Below are 23,086 nucleotides of genomic sequence, written 5' to 3' on the forward strand. Positions count from 1 at the left end.
ATAGAAACAGAAATTGGGGTAGTGGTTTACAGGGAGAGAAGAATGGTAAGTATATGCCAGTGAGTATGAGGTTTCTTTTTGGGGGGATGAAATGTTCTAAAATTGGATCATGGTGATGACTGCACAATTCTAGGAATATAAACCCTAGAGAATTATACACTTTAAAAGGGTGAATTTGCTGTGGGAGCAGGCACATCCTTGACTTTATAGAACAACGCTATTGAGTTGATGGGCCTGTACATGGGGTTGAAAATGCTCTGCCAAAAACCTCATCATTGGTGCCAAGGACCACACAACCACTCAGATGGTGGCAGAAGTTGACAGGGTGACAGGTTCAACAGCCAGTTTAAAACCTATGCTATCTGTGGGGCCATTGGCAGGATGGGGGAGTCAGATGACTCTATCCTCCTACCAGGCAAGGCCCACAGCATCGTTTCAAAGAACTTCTAACTGGAGAGGATCACAGATGTGGAATATCTATCATAAACAAATTGCAAGCAAATAAATAAATAAGTAGCACAAATCCAAATAAGATAAGTGTGAATTTTATGGCATCTGAATTATATCTCAATCAAGCTGTTATTTTTCAAATGTCCGGTACACAGTAGGTATTTAATAAATATTGTTGATTTCATTCCCATCAGCCTAAATTCAGATAACAGAGCTGAGGCTATTTCCTGCCCAGGGTTTAACAACTTTTGTCCCCTTCTGCAGCATCAGGTGGGAGTGCCTGAGGGCTTCCAGTGAAGGAAATTGGAAATAGCTGTCCAGGTTGTTGGGCTGGGAGGAGAAGCTGGTAAAGAAAAGGGAATCCAAAATTAGGAAACAGATGCAGATTCTCTCAACAGAGGCCATTCTAGTCAATAAACTAAGGGGAAAGGTGGAAAATAGAACTTGAGACAAGAGACCAGAGGTTTGGGATCTGAAGGCAACTTAATTCAATGAACAGCTTCTTATATCCCCCTCCCTGAGTTTCATTTGTCTGCCTGCTTGATTTCTCATAGAGCAAGGACAGGGATCCCACTGCTTATACTCAAGCTGATTCAGTCATTTTACTGACAGGAAACTGTATCTTTTCCTGTTTCATTGAGATGTAGTTGACATATAACTATTCCTTTTAGGTGTATGACATGATGGTTTGATATATGTATATGTTGTGAAATGATCACCGCAATAAGTTTAGTTAACATCTATGACTTCATATAGTTAGAATTTTTTTTTCTTGTGATGAGAACTTTCAAGGTCTGCTCTCTTGGCAACTTCCAAAAGTATAATGTGTTAACTATAGTCTCCAAGATGTATATTACACCCCAGAACTTATTTATCTTATGTTTAAATAAATAATTATATTACGAGGCATGGAAATAAAGAACAACAAATGAGAGTTGAATTTCTACAATATTGGGCCCCCTATCCTGAGTATAAGTGAAAAACGCAGTGGCAATTTATTGTGCTATATTAGCAATACAGGTAACACAATCTGTTTATAGGTAAACAGATGTAATTGGACTGCTTAAGTCTTCATTCAATGCAATCTTTTATGCAGATAAAGAATATTATATATTTATTAATTTAATTAATACCATTAAACAAATCCTTGTGGGAATAGAACTAAAACATATTCAGAACTGATTGTTTACTGGGCACTGTGAATTAAGCACTGTCACAAATGTGATCCAGAGATAAAGCCTAAGAGAGAGCCTTTGAATCTTACGACTGGATAACAGTGGCCTTTGAAAAGCAATTTCATTAGAGAGGTGAACCAGAATTGGAAGGATTATAGTGAATGTGTAGTGAAAAAGTAAAAGTAAAGGTGTGGACTCCTTTTCCAAGTCTAGCAGTAAAAGGAAGAACAGATGAGATAGCTTGAGGAAGAGGCAAGGCAAAAAAATTATAGTAACTCATTTCTCTGATTATTTAATATGGGCCCAATGTAGATAGTTTGGAAGAACTACAGAGAAGTATACAGGAGAAGTATACAGAGAAGTATACAGAGAAGTATAACAGGAAAATAAAATAAAATGATTTATGATCTTTACATAAAAATAAACTACAAAGCTACATTTTCTGTGTCAATTCCTATCAAAGAAACTTGAATAATGAATTATTTAAAAGCTGGTATACAATTTAGATTTCTAACTAATCAAAGTATATTTCTATTAAAGTTAAAGAAAGGGGCACTTGGGTGGCTCAGTCATTCGAGTATCCAACCTTGGCTCAGGTCATGATCTCACAGGTTCCTGAGTTGGAGCCCTTACTGCTGTCAGCACAGAGCCCACTTCGGATCTTCTGTCTCCCTTTCTCTGCCTTTCCCCCTGCTTGTGTGCTCTTCATCAAAAATCAATAAATATTAGGGACACCTGGGTGGCTCGGTCGGTTGAGTGTCTAACTTAACTTCAGCTCAGGTCATGATCTTGTGGTCCATGGGTTCAAGCCCCATGTCAGGCTGTGCGCTGACAGCTCGGAGCCTGGAGCCTGCTTCGGATTCTGTGTCTCCCTCTCTCTCTGCCCCTCCCCCGCTTGCACTCTGTCTTTGTCTCTCTCTCTCTCTCTCTCTGTGTCTGTCTGTCTCTCTCTCTCTCAAAAATAAATAAATATTAAAAAATTTTTAATACAAAAATGAATAAACATTAAAAAAATAAAGACAAAGAAGGAAAGGACAAAAAGTGACTTTTCTTTTATGGCAGATGTTTAATTTGAAGGAAACGTATGGAAGTAACTGAAGCCATTTGCTACTACTTAGACATTATTTTGCTTGTTGACAATAAACTTTTGTTGACAGAAGTAGATCTAATCACAAGAAAAAAAGTTCTTAACTATGTGTGGTGGTAGATGTTAACTAGACTTACTGTGGTGATTTTTTTTGCAGTGTATACATATATTGAATCATTATGTTGTACACCTGAAACTAACAATGTTATATGCCAATTATATCTCAATTTTAAAAATAATAAAAATTTAAAAATGTAAAGGAGCAAACCAAAAAAATTGCATTCCATTCCCATATAACAATCCATTCCATTCCCATATAATAATCAAAATTATGGACTTCATTTACATTTTAGGTTCTCCTCCCCACATTTGGCTCAGATCTGCTGCACCCATGGCAGCCTGCAGGCAGAGAAGCCACAAGTCAGGAAAGGGAGTATGAATTACTTCTTCTCTCCCTTCCATTACCCTTCTACTGCTCCTCCCACAGCGTTATAGCTCTCCAAGGAGAGAGAGCAAGGAGAGGAAAGCAGGGCAGAAAAATTCTCACTTAACTGATGCTGATGCTGGCTGCCGCTGGCTCCTTTTAGACTTGGAAGACTTGTCAGTCTGGTTTTTTTCTCTCCTGGAAGGTGTTTGGGTTTCTTGCAAACCCTGTCACCACCACTGCGGGGATCTCAAATCCATTTCTATTCCAGCTAGTCATTTGTGACTTCTTCCATACCCTGAGGTATCCACTTTGGGCCTTCTGTTCCTGAGGTTTCCACTTGGACAGGAACTAAGACCACTCAGGTTGACTTTTGTCACGTTATCCACCTAGACCTGATCCTTGGGAACCATGAAAACTCTTGCACTGTGACAGAATCTAAAATATCAGCTACTTCCCAAACTACAGCCATTGACCGCTTCCTCTAAGCTCTCAGTCCTTTATTTAAATTTTTCAGGAATAATTCTGACACCAGTCTTGTGTCTCCCAAACTGTGCGAGACACATATTAAGCTCTTTAGGTGGTTTCCCTAAGTTCTTCTCTCTTGCCTTTAGCTGAAGGGGAAGCACCTGTACCTTCACACTCTTCCCACCATGTATGGTATCATCATACTTATAAATTTATATAAAATTATATGTGCATATATTTACATTTTTAAATAAAAAATAAATACAACAAGGTCATAAGAAAGAGTCAAGCACAGTGCCAGGAAGATAGTAAGCATGAATGAAGGTTAGCTATTATTGCTAAATATTAGTTTTTCTGAAAGGTCATTTATGTGATTGTTAAGAAATGGAGAATAAAAGAGTCATCTATAGAAGATCTGGCTAGCTACATGCCAGGAAACCAATTCCCTTTATTAAAATAAAATTAGGGGCGCCTGGGTGGCTCAGTCGGTTGAGCGTCCGACTTCAGCTCAGGTCACGATCTCGCGATCTCGCGTCCGTGAGTTTGAGCCCCGCGTCGGGCTCTGGGCTGATGGCTCAGAGCCTGGAGCCTGCTTCCGATTCTGTGTCTCCCTCTCTCTCTGCTCCTCCCCCGTTCATGCTCTGTCTCTCTCTCTGTCTCAAAAATAAATAAACGTTAAAAAAATAAATACATAAAATTAAAAAAAATTAAAAAAATAAAATTAAAAATAGTAAGGACTATGCCTTCTGACTTATATTTTTACAAAAAAGATGGTGTAACATGTTAAGAGAGATCAATCCATCTGCAGAGGCAAAGAAGGTTTTTACCAAAACATGAACCACTAAGAAAGAAAAACTAGACATACGTGGCACAGCATGTTGAAAATGGTTAGGACTTAAAAGAAATTAAAAAAAAAAGCAGGATGGTACACTTAATAGAGCAATTTTGGTGCCATCTAAATTTTTTTTATAAACAAGGTGGAATATAAATGAAATAAATTATAATAGCTCTAATTTTTCCTTGCAGATCACATAATAAACATGGCAGAAGCAATTGGTGGGGGATAAAAATGGCTGAAGTGATCAGATTGCCATGTTCTTATTATATGGGGCATCCAGACCTAGCCAGAGATATTCATGCACTCAGTATCCATGCCTTCATTCAAAAAATATGCACCTACTACGTATGAGGTGTTCTCCTTAGAGCCTGTGATCGATATAAACAACTATGACACAGTAATTGGCCTTAAGGCATGTACGGTCTAGTTGCAAAAGATAAACAAAGCATGCTGTCTTTCAACTTAGAAATTTTGTGTAAGACTAAACTAGCTAGGTAGAGTGTTAGGTATTTATCATTAGAAGAAACATTTGCTGTTACCATCAAATTCTATGTATTTTCAAATTCTAGGTGCTTGTTTTCAAGTTTGTAGCTGTTGAGTAGTAGATAAAAGATGCATATGGTAAAAAAGAATGATTCAAATGAATCAAAAGAGTATTGGTTTTAAAATATCATGTTTATATGCATTTCTTACATACCATGATATAAGAAATGCCCTAATTTTCAAAGATACTAGTTTTTACTTCTTTAGCCTATTGTTTCATTTCCTTCTCTAATTTACTTCCACCCCCATGGCACGCAATATGCAGAACTTGATCGGTTATGTTTCAGGGCAGCCTAACACTTGGCCACATGTCATTCCCTGTTCTCTTTACAGAAATTCTGCAGTGTTTTCTCTAAATGTTTTTTTTTCCCTATGATATAATCTATCTTCTTTTGTTGCTGTTGTTGTTCCCTCCATTTCTTTCTTTCTTTTTTTTAATCTCTAATCACATAAAGCAATAGAGATCTGAAACTCCTTATTTCAGCATCTTCTAATCGCTACTGAATTCTTCCCAGACCCATGATTTAACATCTGTGTTCAATATTCTAATCTACCAAAGAAGACTGGGGGTCAGCTTAACTTGCTTCTTTCAACCTGGGAGAGCAAGAAAAAAAAAGGGCAGAATAACTGAACTCATCAGCTTCCTCATTTGAGATCTTCATTATATAGCTTCATTACTTTGACATGAATTCCCTAGACATCAGACTCACCCATATTCAAGTTTAAGGGCAAAAGCATCCCAAAGACAAATATAAATTACTTTTGGATTACTCAATTTCTGCTTCTCCTGATACAGACAATTTAGTTGACATTATTTTTTACTCAGTGAAAAGTGATACCTTTGGCTAGCAATTAGCTTTTTATATAACTTTTGCAATATTGTATCCCAAAGAGAGTAACTCTTTTAAATGTTATATTTAAAATAACTTTAAAATTGGGTTATAATGAGGGATTCTTGAAAAATTCCCAACTAATTTTAATGCCCTAGCTTTAAATAATGCTGAAACACAATGGCTTCATCTTGAAAATTTGACAACCAAAATGGTACTAATTAAAGCAATGTGTGCAATTTTCCTAGGGCTCTAAAACAAAATAGAATTTGAAACTCAGTAACAAACTAGAATGACTGTCAGAAAATTAGCTAATTAAAAGATATTAAAAGTATAACACATGTAATGCAGTAGAGAATAGGTAGTTCTACCTATGCAATTATGTGAATGCAATTTATGTGATTCTTTTAAAAAGATAATACCTGAATGCATTTGGCAGTGCTGACACTTGTATAAGCTTGACCCTCAGGTATAACTGAGACCCTGAATCGAAGATGGGACAGGAGGAAAAACAGAGCCAGTCATAGAGTTGGGTCATGGGGCAGCAAGCTAGTGTTCAAATGACAAATTCACCACGGACTCAGACTGGCATCGAAATTTGGTCCATTCCAGTTGGAAAGGGTACAGAGAGTAGAAAATAATGAAGTCAGGGGAGGCAGTGGTTTTGGATTTCAGGAGCAGAAGTCTAACGAAGCCTTGGATTTATGGAGCACAGGACTCAGCTGCTCAAGAGTAGGCTGTTAGGATCCCTTTCACATGGATTTGGTTCAGTGTTCCTGATCCAAGGGGGAGCTTGAATTCTGAAGAGTTAACTGAGGCAGAAATCCAGTCAAATGGCCTGGAATAACACAGAGCAATGAACAGAGGCTGTAGTTTGGGGGCATATAAGAAGACAAGGTTCTCCCTAGGCACACAAAACCCAGGCTTAAAGCAGTGAGATTAATCCCACACTCCAATGGCTCTGGTTTGAGTCTGATAAAATATTGCCTCTTACGTACTATGATCAAAGCAATGGCTGCATGGAGTCAGGAAGGTGGTGAGGCTAAATGTCAGACTGAGGATATCTGTGCCTTAAAAAGAGCATGACCAGTGAAGGCAAAAACCAGTAAGGGCCTCATCCTCAAAAAGTTATTCATGATACAGAAGCAAAAGAATCCTAAAAAGGAATGGTTTGTACTTGGAAACATTCAAAAGAAGGTGCTACTTAACTGATACATCCAGTGAGGACACAAAAGTGGTACCTCCTGAAGGATACTTAATGAACTAATTTTTTCAACCCAAAATGTTAACAGAGCCAATAATAATAGATACATTTACTGAGCACCTCTATTGGGCCAAGCATTCTAGAAGGCTCCCAACAACCTACAAGGCAGTTAGACTATTATCACTATTTTACAGACAGGGAAACTAAGAGAGATACAGTAAATGATCCCCAGCTACTCAGCTTACAACTGAGTCTAGTTCCAGTAAAGCAGTTGAGAAGAAATAGGCTTATATTATAGAATCAGTTAACTTAAGCAAAAACAAACAACCACCACAAAAACCCAAAAAACAAAAACCAGATTAGACATATAGTCAAGCTTACTTTAATGTATTTATACACATACAAAAAAGTGATAATGAAATACAAGCTTTACTACTCTGATGTTCTAATGCTTACTGGTCCTTTCTCATTCAGATATTAGTGAAATGTTTACATGTCTACTGTTCTCAGGCTCTGCCTGGGTTTTCTTAGTGCCTGCCTTTTTACTCCACGAGTTGGTCTACAGATACATTACCCCAGTTTCTATGCTAATCCTAAGTGAAATGAAGCTTTTGTTTAAAATCTGCTGGTATTTAAATTCCAACTTAAGTTTCCTACATGACTTCAGATAACACCCAAACATTACTATGGAGCCTCCTCCCAGCCACTCTCAAGCAATTGACATCAACTAACACCTGATGACAGGACAAGCTAAGGAATGAGGTTAATATTGTTAGCAAGGATAATAAAAATTTATTTCATTTGTATTTTTTATGGATAATAAACATTTTAAAGAAAATGACCACAGACTCTTTAAAATTATAAAGTAGATGCTATGGAGGCCAAACTACATCTATTCACCAAGAAGTTTCATTATAAAGAAACATTTATAATTAACACATAATATTAAGTAGAGATCAATTTCCAGAGATAAAAATAGTATAGTTATAATATGTAAATATTTGCATCACATAAAGAAGGAGGCAGTACTAACATTTCACTGATTTCCAAGCAAAATGATGTCAGATGTGTCAAATCAGAAGTGTAAATTGAGCATCTGAGGGGAGAATGAAGGCCAGGGTTAGAGATGGGAGGGCAATGTTCCCTGATGCAGGGAAGGGAAGAAAAAAAAAGTAGTGGCATTCACAGTAATTGGAGTAAAGAAGCAGACTTTCATCAAGGTAGGGCAGATTCGAGGTCCTAGAAAATGCTGGTGGCAATTAAACATCTTTTTGTCAGTCCATCCCACCAGCTCACATCTCCTATCTCCAAATTTACTAGCAGACTGTGCTCCACTTATGTGACCTTAATGATGGCTCCAAACAAGGAGAAGAGATGCAAGCCAGTTGTGATGGTTTAGCCAACCATATAGCTAGAGGAGCAGTGTCCACACAAGACCACTCTCACTTATGACACCAACTACATATCTGGGCAGTTCCCCAAACCACCCTCAGTTTTGATCATTTGCTAGAAGGACTCAGAACTAAAACTAAAAACTGCTATAGCCACAGTTGTGGGCTATTACAGGGATTAAAATTGGCCAAGAGAAAAGATACACAGAGTCGAGTCCAGGAGGGGGCCAAGTGAGGAGCTTCGTGTTCTCTCAACATGGAGTCATGGACAGAGTTAACTCCTTCTAGCCACAATGTGTGAAGACATGCACAGCCAGCAGAGGAAGCTCACCCCATCTTTGATATTTAGAGTTTTATTGGAACCCCATTACATACCACCTATGTTGCTGAACTGTAGTCTCCAGACCGGCTTGCAGGTTGGGCTGATATCTTTAGTCTCCAAGCCCTTCTGGAGGCAAAACTGACACTGAGTGACCCAAAGCCCCCATCATAAATCACATTTTTAGACTGATACTACATGGGTCAAATCCCCCAGGCAAATTATTCCTATCAGCAAGACATTCCAGGGGCCTAGAGATCACCTCCTCTTAGTTTGGGGTAAAGGGAGACCTCCCTTTGGGTAAGGTTAATTCTTTACTACATACCGGGCCAATCAAAATTCTTCGTCAGGAATTTCCTTTTTGGAGATAGAGGAAAAGGAACTGTCTTAGGATCCCCAGACGCAGAGCTTGAGACAAGATTCTTATGTGATTTGCTGAAGGAGTGTTCCCAGGAGAAAGCTATCAGGATGTGAGTGAAGCACTACAGGACAGGGGAAGATATTAAGTAGAAGAAATAGTTTCAGCTGAAGTCTAGTCATAGCCTAATTCCACCAGAAGCTCTTGGGCATGAATGATTGCACCTCAGAACTGACCTACCTTGAGAAGGCGTTTTGTACCCTCATATCATGTCAGCCATTGGCTGTCGGCCACCAGTGCGGGTGGGACATTATTTCTCAGGCATTTCTGGATGAAGCAGCAACTAGTGGCCCAAGGCAGTTCTCCAAAGTTTGGTGCAGCTGTAAGCCAGTATCAATCAGCCACACTGGCAACAGCTCAAAGATAGATGCACTGACATGGAAAAGGGGGAGGATGGGTGGGCCACCAATAACATTTATTATACTCCACGCTTGCACTTGCTCAGATCAGCTTGCCTGTCACAGTTAGTTCACTATACCCAGTCACAGCTTCTCCAGGATTCTGGTTGATCACAATTTGGGGGGAAAGTTACAAAAGGAGGGTCAATGGGATGGACTTCTGCCCCTTGCTGCTTTGTTTGATCACAAGGCCAGATACTCATCATGTCCCTCTTCTACTTTTTATTCTTAAATATTCTACCCGTTGACAAGCATTTCCACTGGTCTAGGTTTGTGTGGTGGAATAGCCCAGACCCTCAGTGGAAACAGCAGCAAGACCCTTCTGAAGCTCTGGTTGCTGTTTGTCAATTTATAGTTAGAATCAGGCAGGGAGTACCAAGAGATGCCACAAAGCATCTGAATTTCTTCTCTTTTATGTATCAATATACCTATTTAAATGATGAAGTTCAGTTACCCCTGCCAGTGTGTAATTACTTTCTTTGCTTACCAGCTGCTATTAAAGGGACAAGAATGCTCTGGTTTCTCTTCAAATCGCATAAATCTTTCGCCTTTTAAAGGGACAAGAAATGCAAAGTGACCAGAAAGCAGCTATAGCTTTAAGTTTAGAGGTACTCTATGTTGCTTGGGGCAAAGAGCCCCACTGCAATAGAAATTCAGACCTCTCAATCCACAGATCCTAAAGCTGCAAGGACAAGAAAACAAATTCTCCAAGTGGGTCATCGGGAGTGATGTTGACTGGGGATACTGAACTGATGTACTCTAACTGCTGGGGATATAGCACCATATAATATTCATCCCTTTGAGATGTATACACCATTCTGAAGAATAGTGCCCCTTTCTCACATGAGAATCATCTCTAATTCTAGCACCTCAGCAGAAGCTTTGAAAAAACCATTCCAATTGATAACAACACAAATGGAAAGATGTTCCATGCTCATGGAATGGAAAGATTAATATTGTTAAAATGTCCATATTACCCAAAGCAATCTATAGATTCAATGAAATCCCTATCAAAATACCAATAGCATTCTTCGCAGAACTAGAACAAACAATCCTAAAATTTGTATGGAACCACAAAAGCGCCCAATAGCCCAAGACATCTTGAGAAAGAAGAAAAAAGATAAAAGTTATCACAATTCCAGATTTCAAGATATAATACAAAGCTATAGAAATCAAAATAATATTATACTAGCACAAAAACAGACACATAAACCCATGGGACTGAATAGAAAGCCCAGAAATAAACCCACAATTACATAATCAATTAATCTATAACAAAGGAGACAAGAAAATACAACTGGGAAAAGACAGTCTCTTCAATAGGAAAATTGGACAATTACATGCAACAGAATGAAATTGGACCACTTCCTAACCCCATACATAAAAATAAACTCAAAACTGATTAAGGACCTCAATGTGAGACCTCAAACCATAAAAATCCTAGAAGAGAACACAGGTGGTAATTTCTCTGACATGGCTGTAGTGACATTTTTCTAGATATGTCCCCTAAGGCAAGGGAAACAAAAGCAAAAATTAACTATTAGAACTTCATCAAAATAAAAAGCTTTTGCACAGCAAAAATACATCAATAAATACATCAAGAAAACAAAAAGGCAATCTATTGAATGGTAGAAGATATTTGCAAAAGAAATATCCAATAAGGAGTTAATATCTGAAATATATAAAGAACTTATACAACTCAAACCAAAAAACCCCAAACAATCCAATTAAAAAATGGGCAGAGGTCCTGACTGGACATTTTCCAAAGAAGACATGCAGATGGTCAATAGATGCATGAAAAATCCTCAACATTACTAATCATCAGGGAAATGCAAATCAATACCCCAATGAGATATCCCTTTACCCCTGTAAGAATGGCTAAGATAAAAAAAACAAGAAATAACAAGTGTTGATGAGGATGTTGAGAAAAAAGGAAACTTCATACACTGTAGGTGGGAATGTAAATTGCAATATCCACTGCATAAAACTGTATAAAAAGTATGAAAGTTCTTAATAGAAAGTATGAAAGTAACTCAAAAATTAAAACTACAAATACTATATGATCCAGTAATTCCACTTCAGGGAATTGCCAAAGAAAACAAAAACACCAATTTGAAAAGATATACACACCCCTATGTTGACTGCAGCATTATTTACAATAGCCAAGATATGGAAGCAGCCTAAGTATCCAATGACAGAAGAATAGATAATGAAAATGTGCAATACATATATATACGTATGTATATGTATATACATATATATATATATGTATATATATATACATATACATATGTGTGTATATATATATATATATGGCACATGGAGTATTACACAGCTATAAAAAGGATGAGATCATGCCATTTGAGACAATACGGATGGACTTAGAGGGTATTATGCTAAGTGAAAAAATCAGACTGAGAAATGTAAATACTATATGATTTCACTCATATGTGACATCTAAAAAAAATTAATAAACAAAAAGCAGAATCAGACCTATAAATACAGAGAACAAAATGATGGTTGCCAGAGGGGAGGGAGGTGGGGTGATGGACAAAATAGGTGAAAAGGAGTGGGAGATAACAGGCTTCCAGTTATGGAATGAATAAGTAAGTCACAGGGATAGAAGATATAGCATAACATAATATTTATGGTCAGTGGTATCTTGATAGCATTGCATGGCAACAGATGGTAGCCACATTTGTGGTGAGCATAGCATAATGTATAAATTTGTCAAATAACTATGCTGTATACCTGAAACTAATGCAACAACGTGTGTTAACTATACTCTAATTAAAAAACAAAGAAGGGGCACCTGGGTGCCTTAGTCGGGTCAGCGTCCAACTTCAGCTCATGTCATGATCTTGTGGTTCATGGGTTTGAGCCCCGCGTCGGGCTCTGTGCTGACAGCTCAGCGTCTGGAGCCTGCTTCAGATTCTGTGTCTCTCTGTCTCTCTGGCCCTTCCCTGCTTCACTGTCTCTCTCTAAAAAATAAACATTAAAAAAAATTAAACAAACCCCCCAGCCATTCTACCATATTATCAGGTTGATAGCTCCTAGTAAATCAGTCTGTGAACCATCAAAGAGTAAGTAGAGTTAGACTCTGTGGATAAGAAAAACACACCCATACCCAGAACCACAACAGTAAAAATGAATGTTTGTTCTTTCAAAGATGGACATTATCTCATGTAAGCAACTTGCCACCAAATGATGGCAAGGAAACCAAATGGTCTTCTCAATGGAGGGCAAATGCTCCTTTCAACTCTCCCAAGCAAAAAACAAACATTTTGGCCCTTTAGTTCAGTACCAAACTCCATGGTCATTGTCAAGGTCAATAGTACCCCTCTTCCCCTGCTCAGGTTGCAGCATTTCTGACCAGGAGATCCTTCACAAATGTGTTTAGAAAAGCGTCCTTATCTATAGTACAATCTGTATAAATGAAGAATTCTAAATTTATCCAAAGCATCGAGGTGCATTAAGACCAGTTCCTCACTTACCAGGGGCTTCTATTTCCACTTTAAAGTTAGCTTATCTTTTTTAATTTTTAAAATATATTTTTAAAGTTTATTTTTTGAGAGAGAGTGGGAGAGGGGCAGAGAGGGGGAGAGAAAATCCCAAGCAGGTCCCTCATTGACAGCACAGAGCCTAACGCGGGACTCAAACTCACGAATCCTGAGATCATGACCTGAGCCAAAACCAAGAGTCGGACGCTTAACCAATGAAACCACCCAGGCTCCCTAAAGTTAGTTTTACCTTTGAATGCTATTTGTTGTATAAAATGGAAGGAAAATAAGAGTTACAGTCCTGTCTTCTTTAGTAAACATCGCTTGTCTTGCCTAAAACAGCTAAATGTGCCTTTTCAATTATTTTAATTCAATAATTTAAATATCTTAAAGGAAAGTAGAATACACCTGAAAATAATGTAACATTATGTGTCAACTATACTTCAATTTAAAAAAGAAGTAGAGGGGGCACTTTTCTTAATTTTTGCATTTCTTATCCATTGGCATTCCAGCTTTCCAGTTTTAAAGATTCATGCCACATTTTGCTGTTTATGTGCCATCCCCTCTATTTTTTAAAGATCATCTCAAGCGGCGCCTGGGTGGCTCAGTTGGTTAAGCATCTGATGTCGGCTAGGGTCATGATCTCATGGCTAATGAGTTCGAGCCCCACGTCAAGCTCTGTGCCAACAGCTCAGAGCCTGGAGCTCGCTTCATATTCTGTCTGTCTGTCTGTCTATCTCTCTCTGCCCCTCCCCTGCTCACGGTCTCTCTGTCTCTCAAAAATAAATAAACATTAAAAACAATTTATTTTTTTTTTACTTTTTTTTTTTAACATTTATTTATTTTTGAGACAGAGAGAGACAGAGCATGAATGGGGGAGGGTCAGAGAGAGAGGGAGACACAGAATCTGAAACAGGCTCCAGGCTCCGAGCTGTCAGCACAGAGCCCGACGCGGGGCTTGAACTCACAGACATGAGATCATGACCTGGGCCGAAGTCGGACGCTCAACCGACTGAGCCACCCAGGCGCCCCCATTAAAAACAATTTAAAGATCACTTCAAAACCTGAGTTTATCACAAAGTTCCTTCTATAGTTAATTTTGTTTCCTTATGTGCAGGTTACCTCACTTTCCCAATGAATAGTGATAATTTCATATACATAAGAATCTCTTATATTTTTTAAACCATATTCCTTTACAGATATCCTAGACCGAGTACCATATAACTCATTTTTCTGTATTTAAAGTAAAATAAATTTCTGACTGGGACAATCCCATTTTCAGGTCCAAAGCCAGTGGAACCAGAAAGAACATGGCCTCCTCTTCAGAGATTCCAATCACACATTATCTTCAGCTCTTTGTTAGTGAGATTTAAATTCATAGTTATATTTCCCATTACTGCATTATCTACCTTTTCAGAGAAGAATTTTTCCTCAGGGCTGGCATGTATCTTTAGAAATCTCTCTCTTCATTAGGGTCTATAAAAAAGTCCAAACTCAAGTTATTTTTGCCACTATCATTAATTTGATTTTGTTGTTTTCTTCACACTTTTCACATAACATCATTTCCCTCCAGAAATCCTGTCCTCTTTAAAATTGCATAATATTTTCTGAAAAATGGATTCTTTGTTGCAAGAGTTTGAAACACTCTCTAATCAAAAAGACAAAATAAAATTTCAACCTGATCTACAAGCTCTGGAAGTTCAGAGGTGGGACAAACTGGAAAGAGAAATGGCTTTGTAATTAAATCATGGATAGGTTGTAAGCTATTCATGCATGAGATGGAATGAGGAAATGTGTTTCAAGAAAACAAGAAGAACTGGAAAAACTCAAGATGTATTCAGAGGACGAGTGAACTAGTTTATTTGGAGGGTTTGGAGACTGAGACATAAGACATATCTGGAATGGAAATGTGGAGGATTTACATGCCAAGCTAAGAATTAGTGTCCTAAGAATTAGGATATTATTCTAAACAGAAGTTCTAGATGGTGTTTAGGAAGTGAACTGATGTTATCAAAACTTTATTTTGGGAATATGTGTGAAGGCATTAAGCACAACTATTAGGAGAACTAATACCAGTAAGGAATTTTGAAGTAATTCAATCATGAAAGAATAAACACTCATATTGATGGTAGCAAAAATGGAAATAATGGATACACAGGAAACCCATTTAAAAACACAGGGCTTGTTTGGCTGTTCCTGAAACATTAAATATAGATTTATCATATGATCCAGCAATTCCACCCCTAGGTATATTCTCAAAAAAATTGAAAACAGGTATTCAAACAAAAACCTGTACACATGTGTTCATAGTAGCACTACTCATGATAACCAAAAACATGTAGCCAACTCAAGTGTTCAAATAATGAAAGAATAAATAAAATGTGGTATATTCGTACGATGAAATCTTATTTGTCAAATAAAAGGAATGAAGTAATGATACATGCTACAACATAGATGAACCTTGTAGGCATTATGAAGTAAGCCATATATGGGGGCCTGGGTGGCTCTGTCAGTTAAGCATCCAACTCTTGATTTCAGCTCAGGTCATGACCTCACTGTCTTTAGATGGAGCCCAGCTCTGTTTCTAGTGTGGAACCTGCTTGGGAGTCTCTCTCTCCCTCTCTTTCTCACCCTCCCCTACTCGTACACACACACTCCCTCTTGAAATAAGTAAATAAACTTAAAAAAAATTAGCTATACACAAAAGTACCAATATTGTATGATTCCATTTATTTGAAATATCCAGAATAGGCAAATCTATAGAGACAAAAAGCAAATTAATGGTTGCCAAGGTCTGGGGAAAGGGGATGATGGGGACTGACTATTTAATGAGTACAGGGTTTCTTTTCATGATTTTGGAAATGTTCTGGAACTAGATAGTGATAATGATGATATACCACTGTAAATGCCACTGAACTGTATATTTTCAAATGGTCAAAATGGAAAATTTTATAATATGTGTATTTTACCACACAGCACACACACACACACACACACACACACACAAAACAAAAATCACAGGGCTTGCTAATTGACTGGAAATGTTAGGGAGAAAGGGTAAGCCATGATATTGTCATTTATAGTATGGTTTATTGGTGGGGGCATCTGGGTGACTCAGTCAGTTGAGCTTCTGACTCTTGATTTCAGCTTAGGTCATGATCCCAGGGTCATGGGATTGAGATTTGCCTCAGGCTCTGTGCTGAGCATAAAGCCTGCTTAAGATAGATGATAGATAGATAGATAGATAGATAGATAGATAGATAGATAGATAGATAGATAGATAAAGTATGTTTGGTTGGGTATTGATGCCACCATTAATTGAAAGATGAAAATTAATTAGGGAGCTTATTTAGGAGGAAACTATGTGGCAATCACCCCCTTATATGGCAGGGAGGTTATGGGTTCAACATTAGGTTTTCTTTCTGTTTTTTAAGGTATCATTGACACATAATGTTACATTAGTTTTGGGTGTACAACTTAGTGATTTGACAAGTTTAGACATTACTCTATGTTCACCACAAGTATACCTACCAACTGTCCCATTATGTTATTATTATAATATCATTGACTGTACTCCTTATGCTCTGCTTTTTATTCCTGTGACATATCTATTCTATAACTGGAGATTTGTATCTCCTACCGCTCTTCACCCATTTTGTTCATCCCTCACCCCTGTCTCCTCTAGCAACCATCAGTTTGTTCTCTGTATTTACAGGTTTGAATCTGCTTTTTGTTTGTTTATTAACTTTTTAGATTCCATTTATGAGCAGAATCATATGGTATTTGTCTTTTTCAGTCTAATTTATTTCCCTTAGCATAGTATTCTCTAAGTCCATCCATGTTGTCTCAAATGGCATGATCTCATCCTTTTTTGGGTGTGTAATATTCCATTGTATATATATACCACATTTTCCTTATTTATTTGTCTCTTGATGGACACTTAGGTTGCTTCCATGTCTTGGCTATTGTAAATAATGCTGCAATAAACATAGGAGTGCATTTATCTTTTCAAGTTAGTGTTTTCAATTTCTCTGGGTAAGTTAAGTACCCAATAGTAGAATTACTGGATCATATGGTATTTCTATTTTTAATTTTTGAGGAACCTCCATACTGTTTTCCACAGTGGATATACTAGTTAACATTCCTACCAACAGTGCACAAGTGTTCCTTTTTCTCCACATCCTCACCAACAATTTTTGTTTCTAACATTAGATTAGAATGACTCATTAACAAGGGAGTATAAAGTTCCTGCCATTTGTGTCCAACATAGGAAAACTATGATGAGCCAAGCTTTTCTATGGGTTCAATCAAGGCTGTCATTAGAGCCTGCATCACAGCTCAACTTCTCCATCTGCCTAATCCTGTCTCTTTGATCACAATGGTACTCCCTAATATCATGTTGCACCTTAAACTCCAATCCACTGTGCTTCCCAGAAAATCCAATCTGCAATAATTGGTGCCAGGAGAAGTCTCAGAAAACAGTTAAGAAGGGGATTTAGAGCTAGTTCATTCACTACCAGCTTGGTGAAGAAGATGTCATCACTGATAGTAAATGAAGTAACAACAGCCTCTGGCTGCAGGGAGCCATCCAATTGTTCAAATTTCCGCTAGTAGTGAGCTGGAATGGCATAGTAGTGAAAAGAAATACCCTAGCTGATTTGATGTATCAGACATTTGAAAAATACAGATACAGTAGTAACTACAAGAACAATGGAATTCCATAGATAATGCCAAATTGGATTGATGCTCTAGAAAAAGATAAAAGGCTAAGAGCAATTAATAGGCAATTGGAAATAGTCAGGTGGAAAACCTGGGGGCCCTTTAGCAACATGTAAAGTGGCTATCTGTAGCAGGGAGGCAGAGAAAACTTAGGATCAGACCCAGCACTTAATTGTCAGAGTAGGTACTTTCCAAAAAAGTTCAATTTTCAAACAACATAAGTCTGCTATACTAAGGTCTAGACTCTGAGAAAGAATTGGACCTTAACACTTGGAGTGGGGACATTCGGATTGATACCCCTGAAAATATTGGATTCTCAGATTTCCCTGAGTTATGAACCTACCAAAGTAGCCCAACTCTCCCTATTCAGAGCTACCACTTCCTCTTGCTTTAAGAAAATACAGATTTCTACCTCCTGTAAGACAATATGTGCTCCTCTCAGCATCTGTGAAGTAGGTAGTTGGGGAAGATTTTGAAGGGGTCATAGCATATAACCAAGCTGGGGACATGTTGGGACATGAAAGAGGACAGAAAGGAGATGCAGGAAACTGATGGCATGTGCTGGAAAGAGCTGGAAGTATGCCTGGGGCTGTGTTCTTTGAGTGCTTGATCAAGGAGATTAGAACAAGAGATTGGAAAAAGTGTTTTTTATTAAGCCCTGAGATACAGGATTTAACACCTATAACAAGGATCCCAAGAGAAGGGATCTCTGTGAACTCTCTGTGATCTCTGTTAACTCACTAACTGGGTAACACCTAGCAGCTGGGAAAAAAAAAAAATAATGGCCCATAATAAGAGAGGTCAAAATGCCAGAATTCCTGTGACAGATGAGCATGCTGGAGTAGATATACTATATCAGACAAAAATACCCTCTAAACGATTATGTTCCACGGGAAGACCTGAAGGATACACAATTTAGCAAGACCATAGGGATGTGCTGGGAGAAGGAAGACAAGCATCACTAAAAAATTCAGTGTTAGTTCTCTTTTGTTTGCCAGGGTTGACAGCAAAAGAGTCGGTTACAGTACCGGGCTCACTTATGGTAACAGGGATAATAAGATCCCCAAAAGATGGAGACCACATGGTAGCACTTAATTAGACACTAGGTAGATGCAATTATTGTAATGAGTGGCAAGTTCAGACTGGTGGCCAAGGGGACTGACCCACAGAGAGTTATGGAGATGGTTAGGAAAATACGAATTTGTATTATTTAACTTGTACCCTTAGAAGAAATTAAGGATGACTAAATAGGAGGCTGAGGGTAGTTGTTCCAGTAAAACTTCATGATCTTTTGCTGTTTTCAGAATTTAACCCCCCCCCCCGTTTTTGGACCCAGAGGATGCCGTTTTTCAGAAAGAAGAGATAGCTGTAAAAGAGCAGAATAAATGTACATGGTAAAATCATTCCCCAGTGGGACCTACGGCCATTTATGCAGATACATACATACTGGACAAAGGGGACTATCCAAACATTTCAGAGGACTATTGGATATCACTTTAAGATGAATGCAGTATCCTGAAGAGCAGTGTCCCTTTCTCATATAGGAGTTATGTCCAAAACCAGCAGAGGTGCCAGCTAAGGATGAGAGACATCTAAACGAGTTGCAATTATGGAAGCTATAGTCCACTTCATTAACACTCCTCTTCGAAGTTTTCCCCAGTAGGGGAGGCCAACCAGAATCCTAGCTGAACTCAACGTATTTTAAGAAGTAGATTTTAAGCGACACAGAGTGGATAAGATAGTGGTAGACATGAAACTGTGATATCCAGACCCTCATCCAAAGAAGGACTTGCTGTCCAGTCACTGGGTTTTCTAGAGCCAGCTCTCAGCTCCTTCCAGGATTGCCTGCAGAAAAGTCCTTCGCCCAAGGACACACCCCTTCCAAATGGCACACATGCAGTGACTCATTGACACTAAGAGAAAAGGCTTCACCATTTCCACCCCAAAAAACCAACCCTGACAGGCTAATTTAGCTCCATAGCTGGTGCTGGCATTGGCAAAATGTCATCAGGCCTGCATTGCAACCTGTCTTTTCTCTCTGCCCCAATCTGCGTTTCTTTTCCCCACTAACCCCGAGGACATTCTGTACTCAACATCTTGCACTCTGGAAGTCTGCTTCCTAGAGGACCCAGTCTGCAGCACCCACCTTCCCCAAAACAAATAAAGACTGTAGCTATTTTACTGAAATTCTGGTGAAGCATTTGGCATTGGTAAAAAGTGAGGCATTAAATCTTTGGTCTTTGAAATGTGCTCTCTTTTTTACATGAGGTTTTACTCTCTAGATCTTCAGGGGTTAGTTAAAAGTTCTTTCTTGGGGCACCATGGGTGGCTCAGTCAATTAAGCATCTGACTCTTCATTTCAGCTCAGGTCATGATCTCACGGTTTGTGAGTTTGAGCCCCATGTCGGGCTCTGAGCTGTCAGCTCAGCTTGGGATTCTCTCTCTCTCTCTCTCTCTCTCTCTCCCCATCTCTCCACCGCACCCCTGCTCACAATCTCTCTCTCTCTCTCTCTCTTAAAATAAATAAACTTAAAATTTTTTTCTTTAAAGTTCTCTTTCTCTCCTTCACTCTGAAAAGTTCTCTTCCTTTAACCTACTCTATTGCCATCTGCACATTTTGTAGTGTATGCCTCCCCACTTCCTTGGGATCTGTCACCCGTCCCTACAGCACTCACCAACTCCTAACCCCTTCTTGGGTCCTGACGCATGTTTACTGCATGTGCAAAATCTATCTGATTCCACCTGTACATCACCCTCGTGGGACTTGGACGACAAAGGGGACGACAGGCTATCTCCTGTACCATGTCTCTGACCCAGGCGTCTTGTGTCTTCTGCCAACATCCCTGAAACTGTGTCAGCCTAACTTGTGGCATGCAAGTAGGGTTCAATCTCAGATCCTTCACTGCCCTTAACACATTTGTCCCATGAAAAGTGGAGAAAGAACAGGACTAGGAAGCTTCCACTCTCGCTGTGGCTGGGATTCTTCTAAGTAGTCATAATCAAACACCCATCCACCTTGAAATTTAGTTTTCTTTAACACATTTCTCTACACAAAAGATTCATATATCTTCTGGGGTAAAACTTTGATTTTATTTATTACAAACTTAGGCCTCGTGTTCAAAGAACATAACATCGTCCTTGAATTGGGCTACATACAAAGCATTCTAACATGAAGACACAATAAAGGACAGTGCTCAAATTACTTTTCCCTATTCTTTGGTTTCTCCCGATTACGAGAAGGATAGTATAGGGGTAATTGTCTCAGCTAGCTCTGCTTCAGTGGCAATATTAGTAATATGGTTACAAATACGCCAAATTTGAGGTGATAGTGGAACACCCATCTCAAAATTTTCATTAAGCACTTTCATGGAGCTTGAGAAAAAGTCAGAGCTAGATAAAGATGAAGTAATTTGAATGTCAGTCACAAGCTTGGCTAAGATATACCAGTTATTTTTTTTTCTACCACTCAGGTTACTTTCTGATCCTGACTTATCCTCTCTGTTCCATGGGACTGACAGGAAAATCATGCTCAGCCATTCTGGGGGATGTTTTTCTCCTTGGATAGTACTGTAATTTTAGGGTTTAATACAGTGCCAGTGCAAGGAGAACCAGTATTGTTACCACTGGGAGTTCGCTGTCCTGTCTTCATGGTCCCTCCATTTTAGCTCTCTGTTGCTTTTGTGTCAATTTAGCGCCTGGGAATCATTTTTAGACTGCCTATGTTCTGTCTTTCTGGATGCTTCAAGAGCCATTTCTCTGTAACTACTTTCTCTCTACTATCTCCCTGATAGCACTAGCTGAAAGCAGTATCCCCGTGTCTAAGCTCTGGACCCTGCAGATCTCCTTATCTCCTACCCTCAGTCTAAGAGAATGTCATTTTAGTCTGAGGTAGATCTTTGTTCTTTCATGTTTCTTCTGAGACATGCCATTTATACCTGGGAATTTAATTCTCCCTTTCTTCTAACTTCCCCTTTAAGTTTTTCTAAGGTCTTACATTTTTGGAATGCAAAAGCCAAGGAGACTTGTGGGTTATTTCTGCTTTCCATTCTGCTGCATACCCCCTTGGAGGCAATAATCACAGAGCTACATGCTTGAATGGGAGGTAAGGACAGGGGAAATACAGGGATGAAACACTCTGTAGATTCATATCTCAAAATAGCTTCCAGCCACACAGATTTGATCATGGGATGAGTTAAAGTGAATCCATAAAAATTAATGAGATATTTTTTATTCTGTTGCATCAAAATCCATTGGTCTATCTTGCATACACACACACACACACACACACACACACACACACCACAATCTTAAGAATCTATTCAGTTAATTCAAGAGTGACAGATGTTTAGTGCTGGATTTTTTGTGGGGGGGGGGTGGCAGGTTACATAGAATTGAACCAAACACCATATGAATATTCAGCTGTAATTTTTCTTTTAGTTTTTAAGTAGCCAATAAAATTGCATGGTTTCTTTATTTATTTGAATAGTTGACACATGTTACATTAGTTACATGTATACAATATAATGATTCAACAACCTTATATACTATGCAATGTTCACCACAAGTATAACTACCATCTGTCACCACATAATGTTATTACAATACCATTGACTATATTCTCTATGCTGAAAATTCCCTTTATTCCTTTTATTCATTCCATAACTGGAAGCCTGTGTCTTTCACTCCTCTTCACCCATTTTGCCCATCACCCTGCCTTCCTCCTCTCTGGCAACCATCAGTTTATTCTCTATATTTATAGGTCTGATTCTGCTTTTTGTTTATTTATTCATTTATTTTGTTTTTCAGATTCCACATATAAGTGAAATCATATGGTATTTGTATTGTATGGTATTTGTCTTTGACTTATTTCTCTTAGCATAATACCCTCTAGGTCCATCCATATTGTTGCAAATGGCAAGATCTCTTCTTTTTTTTTTAAATGTTTTTATTTATTTTTGAAGGAGAGAGAGACAGCATGAGCGGGGGAGGAGCAGAGAGCGAGGGAGACACAGAATTCGAAGCAGGCTCCAGGCTCTAAGCTGTCAGCACAGAGCCCGATACCGGGCTCGAACTCACAAACTGTGAGATCGTGACCTGAGCCGAAGTCGGATGCTTAACCGACTGAACCACCCAGGAACCCTGATCTCTTCTGTTTTTTAATGGCTAAGTAATTGCTACAACCACTATGGAAAACAGTATGGAGGTTCCTCAAAAAATTAAAAATGAAATACCATACAATTCCATAATTCCACTACTGGTTCTTTACCCAAAGAAAAAGAAAACACTAATTCAAAAAGATATATGCATCCCTATGTTGATTGC

General features: G+C 38.5%; 1 protein-coding gene across 1 annotated transcript in view; it reads right to left on the reverse strand.

Annotated features, from left to right (window-relative positions):
* Positions 1–20,605, reverse strand: part of TEX9 (testis expressed 9) — a 159,549-nt gene extending 138,944 nt beyond the window's left edge. Inside the window, 2 exon segments of the mRNA XM_047074653.1 lie at positions 10,033–10,093; positions 20,440–20,605. Coding sequence (XP_046930609.1) covers positions 10,033–10,093; positions 20,440–20,605 — 227 coding nt within the window.
* Between the last annotated feature and the right edge of the window lie 2,481 nt (positions 20,606–23,086).

The sequence above is a fragment of the Lynx rufus genome, unplaced genomic scaffold, assembly GCF_022079265.1.
Source record: "Lynx rufus isolate CCGP_SWC_20201006 ecotype Redwood Valley unplaced genomic scaffold, mLynRuf1.p SCAF_13, whole genome shotgun sequence".
Lineage (NCBI taxonomy): Eukaryota > Metazoa > Chordata > Mammalia > Carnivora > Felidae > Lynx > Lynx rufus.